Source organism: Sceloporus undulatus, unplaced genomic scaffold (genome assembly GCF_019175285.1).
Source record: "Sceloporus undulatus isolate JIND9_A2432 ecotype Alabama unplaced genomic scaffold, SceUnd_v1.1 scaffold_21, whole genome shotgun sequence".
Lineage (NCBI taxonomy): Eukaryota > Metazoa > Chordata > Lepidosauria > Squamata > Phrynosomatidae > Sceloporus > Sceloporus undulatus.
The window spans coordinates 949,923-958,296 of NW_024802943.1; the positions used below are offsets into that span (position 1 = coordinate 949,923).

An 8,374-nucleotide genomic window follows, 5' to 3' on the forward strand; every position below is an offset into this window, starting at 1 on the left:
GGGCAATGCCAATAAATAAATAAATAAATAAATAAATTTTTAAACATTTAAATAAATAAATAAACCGGGACAAATGTAGGACAACATTTTCAAATGGTGGACACTTTTTTAAAAAAAGTGGAGGACACGCAAAAAAAATTGCTGATTTTTAAAAAAATGTTAATATAAATGCATGTTTCTGAGGCGTCTATAGACAATTGCCCCCCTTGCCCCTGCGCGCGAGAGGCCAAAGGCCCCGGCGGCAATCGGCAGCAGGACCGGGCTGGAGTCGGTCCCAAGGCCTCGCCGGCCCGCATCCAGCCCGTGGGCCGCAGGTTGCTTACCCCTGATCTTCTCAATTGCTAAGCTGTTACAATGTTGCATATTGCATTTAGCTTTTTAAGAAACTGCTACCAAAACAAATAATTGAATACGACCATCCACCAAGTTTCAAGGTTAGTGACGTGTGCTACAGCAGGGATTTCCTTGGGTTCTGACTTTATTGGATTCCAACTCCCAGAATCCTCAGTTCTGAGTTGGTCATCATGGCTGGAGTTTGTGGGAGTTGTAATACAACTGAGGGTCCAAGACTGGGAACCATCATGGCTTTTGGAAACAAGTTTGCTGAGGCTAAAGGTATTAAAGGTAACAAAGGATGGGGAAAGCTTGCAAAGTACTTAAGAGAAATGTCTGAGCAGCTGGATAAAATAATAGAACATATGTTTCAGCTAATACAGTACACTAAGTAACAGCTGAAGCAGACTTTTCTAGTTGTGAGTTTAAGAATCTATGATGAGGCATAAGCTTACTGGATGGCCTTAAGCAAGCACTCCTTCCAAGGTATTAAATGTATAATACTGGTCTACATTACAGGGCTATAGTGAAACTAATTAATATGAAAGCTTCTGAAGTAGTCTGGAAACATGGGAGAACAATAAACATGATAATGAAAGCTGAATTTCCTATATTAACTCAAAATAAGCTAACACCAAACCGTCAGCTTCTGCCTCCTGCAGAACACTTATTCTTCACTTTTCAAACACTTCTTCCCATCCCCACTTTTACAAGGTCCCATAAATGTGATCTAATCATATATCTCTCAAACTATATATTTTGCTGAAATCTCTTTTCTTGCATTTCTAAGTATTTTCCAAAATTTAGGAACAGTAGTAAAATTCACATGGATGAGGAAGAGAACGAACCATTCACAATGGTTATACCTGTTTTGACATAGTAAAGTGGATTGAATGATCTGCCAACATTATGTTTTTTCTCATTTCAAAAAATGTTCCTTGTTAAAATAAAAATAAAATAAGTGGAAACAAACATCAAAGGCATGTTGGTCATGCACCAAATAAGAAAGGACAGTAATCAACACAAAAACCTACCCTACACAATTCTGTAGCATTTGTTTATTTGGTTATTCATTATGACAGCCCCAAATGCCTTTTGAAAAAGTGCACAGGGCTTATTTCAAAGCAACTTCAAGTATACCTCTGTTAATGAAGGAGATGCATTCCCAGGGATTACTTATTTAACAGAAAATTTGGTACCAAAGGCAGAAATACCATGGTAGCTGGTGAGACAGGCTTATCTGCTTTCCCCTTTTCTCTGTTTTTGGTGTTCAACATCCTCCACAAGGGATTGAAATCTTTCTTGTTTTCTTTAAATTTTGAATTGTAGGTATGCCTCTGATAGCAAAGCTTCTAGAAGTTCTTTTTTTCAAAGCCCTTTTTCTTCCCTGTCTTTGGCCTATTTGGAAGTTTTTGGTAGCATTAGCACAGGGAGGATGGTGAAGGCACACTGGAGAATCCCAGACATTTAGTGTCAGGTTGCAATAGTGTGTCTGCAGTAAACCATGCAATGCAAGTTTTAGCTGGGTAAGAATAGGATTCTGCTCTAGCTGACCCTAATATAGCTGTGTGTGCCTGCCTACAACAGGCCAAGTCAGCAGAAGGTGACTGCAGATTTCAGCCAACCCTCAATAAAAGTGAGATTCTCTCATTCACACACACCAGTATCTCTGAGATTGTAAATGTTAATGTAAGGATTTGCTTTTTTCTGTAATACACCATCATACGTCAGGAAGAAGCAGATGTCAGGTCCAGTTTCTTTTCTTGGAGCCCATATTGCCTATCCTGCAACCCTTAAACCAGTGTACCAACCTGCTACACCCCTAAATTAAAACTGAACATACATAATTAAAATTATAGAGAGTAAGAGAACAAAGTTATGATAAATAAATCGTATCATCAATTATTCCCATACAGAGCATGCACATTCCAGAAAGATAAAGCAAGTAAGGGTGAAAGTCCATAAGGCATAACTCTCTAGTTTAAGGAAGACCAATGGCCAAGGGTCTTGACAGATCTAGAATAAAGCAGATCCCTCTGCTTTGGACTATGCCTATTTTACAAAGGAATGATTGACTATTCAATTTATTTATCAAACATATTTTATATTTGTTCATCATCAATACAACTCCACATACATAATTTTAATTTATCTCCCAACTATGTTTTCGACTGGGTTTGCAAGTCTGGTCCTGCCTGTAACCTTTTTGGCTGGTGCTGTGTGATAGCCCCAAAGAGTCTACCAAGTTGGGAAACATTGTCCCATCATTAATATTTAAGTAAAATCCAATTCCTGCCATATTTTGCATCTTCTACATGGCAAGTAATAACCTTGCCCTTTCTCTTGGTAACGAAGGTTAAGAAGATTCCTTCAGGTTTTTCTCACAACCTGTCCATTGTCTTTGAGGCTTGGCTCAATCCCAGCAACTGGGTGCGATTGACTAACGAAAGAGCAGGGAGGGGAAGGAAAGGCAGCGCAAGTATTTCTCATTTTATCAACACCAGATGACCACCCACTAGGCATATTCCCATGTGCATGGGAAGGAAACTCTTATGATACACGCTAGAGATCACTGAGCACCGAATAATGATCTATACCACCCTGATCCATACCACCAGAAGAATTTTACAAGAAATGCTCAAGAACCCTTTTTAGTCATGACCCTTTCACACTACCCAAATACAGCAGCACAATTCCATTTTAACTGCAATACATCCCAATTGCAAAGCCGGGATTCCACAGAATATAACTATGCTGGATATATAACACGTCAATTATAGCAGACTCATAGTGCTATAATTGTGTAGTACTGGATCTGGCAGTGGCAATGCATTCACACAATGGGAGGTATGCACAATACAGGAGTTTGATCTTCTGTCTCCAGTGCTGTAAGAAATTAACAAGTCTCCCTTTTCCAAAATGCTTGAGACCAGAGGCGTTTTGGGTTTCAGATTTGCATATACGTACACAGTGAGATATCTTGGTAATGGGACCCAAGTCTAAACATGAAATTCATTTGTGTTTCATACAGTACAGTGTATTTGTAATCATTTTGTGCACGAATCAACGTTTGTGTCCCCTCAGCCACCAGAATGCCAAAGGGTCACTGTCCCAGCAGCCACCCTTGAAAAAAGGCTTTGGATTTTGGGACATTTAGGAAGTCCAGATAAAGGAGACGCAACTGGTATCTGGCTTACAACCTGAGATAAGTGTAGTGCTTTGAGTATTAGACTAGGACTCTGGAGACCAGGGTTTGAATCCTTCCTCGGCCATGCAAACCCACTGGGAGACCTTGGGCAAGTCACACTCTCTCAGCCTCAGAGGATGGCAATGGCAAACCTCATCTGAAGAAGCTTGCCAAGAAAACCCCATGGTAGTAGGGTCATTTAGGGTTGCCAGAAGTCGGAAAGGGCTTGAAGGCATACTACAACAAAAGCCAGTAGGCACAACTATTTGGTTCAGACAGAGATAGAGAAAGTTATTTTTGGAGACATCAGCTGCCTAGAGTTGTGCTAAATGGGAACTTTGGGAATTGTCATAGGTCAAAAGAAGATACTTTTCCAAACTCTCCTTTCCAATCACGAAAATGGAGCCAGTGCTGGCTTGTTTGTCCAGGGTGACAGGATGCCCTAACCACAAAGGAGGACGGGGCAGTGAAAATGTAGGACATTCAAGGGAAACTGTGGGGCATTACATAAAAACACTCATATAAATTCATTTCATACAGCTTAGTTACAGCTATATAACAGCTAATGGCAGATTACTGAATGGGATTCTTAATCCTGCTCCAAATGGAGGACCTGTTGGAATCCCTCCTGGACAGAAGGTTGAAACTGAGGACATGTCCTGGAAAAGGAGGACGTCTGGTCATGCTGGGGTTATGGAGCTGGCTTCTGGATGAAGCATGTCCTCAGCACAAAGGAGGACGAGGCACCCCCAAATGTAGGACGTTCAAGGAAAAAGATGGAGGACGTGACTAAAGAGAAGCTGAAAGCACTCCTAGCATCAGCAGCTCATCCTTCTCAGTCCTGCTCCAAATAGAGGACCTGAATGGAAGCCTGAAATGGAGGACAGGGCCTGGGAAAGGAGGGCGTCCGGTCACTCTGGGTCCCTATGATTATTGTGATCATTATTATTGGAGCCTAGGGGAGCTCGGGCTGCCAAGGTCTTCCTCCCAAAGGACTCCCTGCCCGGCTACCTCTTTGGCGGAGCGGATCTGCCTGCGGACGGCCTCCTTGCAGGGGTAGACGCTCTCCCCGAAGCTGGGCTGGAAGTAGGTCTCGACGCGGGTGAGTCCCCGGAAGGACCCGCTGACGAAGCCCGGCCACCCGAGCTCCAGCACCGGAGGCTCCGCGTCGGACTGCAGCGGGAAGTAGGTGAGCGAGGAGCAGTCCAGGGAGGAGGAGGCGTTCAGCCGCTCCTGCGAGGCCAGGCTCTCCTCCGGCGGCGGCGGCGGCGGAGGGCGGGCGCTGCGGAGGAGGCCCTGGATCTCGGGCTCCGAGAGGAACGGGCGCAGCTTCTCCCGCCGCAGGAAAGCCACGAAGGCCGCCCTCCCTCCGCCGCCCACCAGCTCCTCCAGGGCCAGGCGCTGCGCCTCGCTGTACGGAGGAGGCGGCGGGGCGCGGGGGTCCCAGGCGCGGAAGGGGGCGTCCTCCAGGCACTGCGAGCGGTTGGCCATCGGGACGCGCTCCTCGGAGACTGCAGCCGCAGGCACCACGGGCAAGGGCCTTTTATAGGGAGTTTGAACCCCACGCGCCTCGCCGATTGGTCGGTGGCTCTCTGACTCCGCCCCTCGAAGTAGGGTAGGAGGCGCCCATTGGCTACCTGGGCAGGTGGCTACCCAATCAAAATGGGCCGCATTCTCCCGCCACCTTGCAGCAGCAGCAGCACTGCAGAAATGATCCCAGTTGTTGTGGTGATCATCATCCCCCTTGGAGTGGGCCCTGTCCCTGCAGGGTCTCCCAGGCTGCCTCTCTCAGGTCCTGCAAACTCACCCCCTTCATGCCCTCCTTAACAAAGGCCACCACCCATGTTAGGAAAGGACATGTGTGTGACCACAAGATAGAGCTGTAGGCTGAGTATTGTAAACAGTCAAGTTCCAGTGGCAGTTAACAGTTGACACTTGCATCATGGAATGTTGATGCTGTCAGTGTTCTTCTGAGAGAGAGTGTCAGTTATGACAGTTGGTGTTAGAGTAACTGCCTCTCTGTTTTTGTTGTTATGGTTGTTTGGTTGGCAAAGTAACTTATTTATTAAAGTAACTTATTTATTAAAGCCCTCATGTAGAGCGAAGGCTTGAAGTGCTCTTGTCCTTATTTCTCAAGCCGGAAGCTCAAGGCCTTTTGCAGAGGTGAAGGAATATTTTCCTTCTTGGCCTGAATACCTCTGCAGACATTGCTTCAGATTCCTTCTCCCTAGCGTCCTGTTGACGTGGTTCAACTCTGCTGATGGTTGTGGTGGACACAGTGCGTCTTTCCACGCCCTAACAACCCATCCAGCACAGGCCTGCAGGACATGGCACTAGGCAGGGGCCAAGATTAAAACAGGCTGAACTTCAAGCCGTGGGTACATTTTAATTAATTCCTAATATTAACATTTTAATTAATTATTAATACTAATTAATAGTAAAGCCTGGGAAAAGCTCATGCCGCCAACTTCTTTCTTTCAGTGAGGCCTCAAAGGTGCTACAAGGCCGGGCTTGAGTCCCACTACCTTTTAAGACAGATCACAAATCGGTTTGAACCGGTTCAAACAACCCTGGTTCCCCCTTGAACCGAATCGGTGAAGCCACGCACTAGACCCATTTAACCTGCGCCTTTTTGATGCTGATGTTTTCCCTGTCTTTTTCGATAAATCGATTCTAAATCTGTGTGAACCAGATGCGGATCGGAATCAATTTAAATTTTCACTTCAGCTGGCTGGAGCGGGTCCGTTTTGAGTCAATTTGTGCATGAATTTGAGCCATGAGTGGATTGTTTTAGAAGGAAAACATGCAGTCGGGGCAAATGTAGGGGGAACCATGCACCGCTGTTGAATCGATTCGGATCGCATACCGATTTATCTGTAAGTGGGAATGAGGCCAAGATCTCTCTCTGCGTACAGAATCTGCAGACAAACCCATCTATAGCTTTGAAAGAAAGTAGTTGGCAGCACGATCTGCTTCCCTAGACGTCAAAGTCTGTTTCCTCAGATGCATTTGGTATTGTTCTTTTCTGTAAGAAACATTAAAAGGCATAAACATATTTAAAAACAAAACAAAACATTGTGCCCTCTTGTAGAGGGATCTTGTAGCACCTTTGAGACTAACTAAATATTATTGTTCAATAATACTAAGATTATTAAGTATTGTTAAATATTATTATTTAATAATGAAAATCAATATAAATTATTAATTGATATTAATCAATATTAATTTCCTCCTCTTTCTCCTCTGCCTAGCCCTCTCCTCAGGAGAAAGGTGAGTAGCGGGGGAGCCTTTCCTATCATTCTCCTCCTTCACCTGGATTTCCCCTCAGGCTCCTCCACTGTTGGGTTTTCTTCCAAGGAGAAGGCCAGTGGAGGACCAAGAGACAGAGGACGGGCAAATGCTTGACCATCCAGGCTCCTTCTCTGCCTGACTTTCTCCTGAGGAGGAGGCCAGGAGGTGGAGGAGGAAGCCCTGCAAGAAGAAAGCTGGGCAAAAGAGAAGCCTTGCTGCCTCGTTTGGCTTTTTAATGGCGGACAGGCTTCCTCCGTGATTTTCTGTCCCACACAAAAACGAAACAAAAAAATTCTGACTCTCCTCAGGAGATAATAATGTTTTTTTTAAACCTTCTTGTGTTCCTTGTATCTTCCTGTTATGGATCCACCTGAGAGAATCAACATTTCCTTCTTTGGGAGCTTTTTTTAACCGCAGTTATCCATTTCTGAACGCTCAGAACACTTTGGAGTTTATCAAACGGGAGGAATTTCTCTTAAATTCAAATGAAAAGAAAGTGGGGCCAGAACGCATTCACTTAAAGTTGCTCGTTTAGCGCACTTACATGAATGCACATTGCGTTCAAACTGGCTTCCCATTTCCTGAAAATAGCATGCCATTGCCCGAATTTGTGTGTGGCAGTCTATCACGCAATAACGTGAAACCCCATGATTGCGTTCGGATTGCCATTGGATTATACTTCCAATTTCCCTTGTATGATAAACTCCTTGGGCAGTTCCTACCTGGCCGCAGCTCAGGCCCCGCCCACTCCCAAATTGTGCTCTTTAAGGGATTTTGGACTTCAGCTCCCAGAATCCCAGACCCAAATTTCAATTTTTTAAAAAAAACATTGAATTTTTAAACCCAATCTTTATAGCAATAGCAATAGCAATACCAACATCAAGTATGTTTCTATACCGCTTATCAGTGAACTAGCACTCCCTAAGCGGTTTACAGTGTGTAAGCCAATTGCCCCCAACAAGCTGGGCACCTTTCTAAGCATTATTGTCTTTTCTAATGAGTCCCACCTTCTTTTTATGTGGCCAAACTCAGACAGCCTCAGCTTCATAATCTTGGTTTCCAGGTAGGGTCGCCATAACCCCGCTGCAACCAGGATTATCCCAGTCCGGGCCCCTCCCCCCGGGTGCCGCCAAAAACCAGGACAACCCCGGTTGCAGCCGGGTTGCGGCGCTTGACCGCGCTGCCCTCCTCCTCCTCCACCACGCGGAGGAGGAAGAGGAGGGCCGCGCGGCCTGGGGCGGAGGAGGCAAAGGGGGAAGCCCCATGCCACCCTCCCCATGCGGCCCCACGCCGCCCTCCCCACCTCCCAGCGCGGCCCCACGCCGCCCACCTCCTTCTCCTCTGCCTTCTCCGCCCCACCCCCAGGTCGCACGGCGCATGAAGGAGGGGGGAGCAGAAGAAGGAGGAAGAGGGGGAGCAGAAGGAGGAGGAGGAGGAAGAGTAGGAGGGGGGAGCAGAAGGAGGAGGTGGTGAGTGGCCAGAGGTCTCAAGGTTTTTTTTAATTTTATTTTGTGTGCTTTAATTGCTAACAAGTCTCCCTTGCTTTGACAATGATAGTGTGGT

At 45.7% G+C, this 8,374-nt stretch overlaps 1 protein-coding gene across 1 annotated transcript in view; it reads right to left on the bottom strand.

Annotated features, from left to right (window-relative positions):
• Positions 1-5,018, bottom strand: part of LOC121917510 (protein FAM83D-like) — a 31,991-nt gene extending 26,973 nt beyond the window's left edge. Inside the window, exon 1 of the mRNA XM_042443540.1 lies at positions 4,532-5,018. Within this exon, the coding sequence (XP_042299474.1) occupies positions 4,532-5,011 (480 nt within the window). The 5' untranslated portion in view covers positions 5,012-5,018. The remainder of the gene's footprint in view (positions 1-4,531) is intronic.
• Between the last annotated feature and the right edge of the window lie 3,356 nt (positions 5,019-8,374).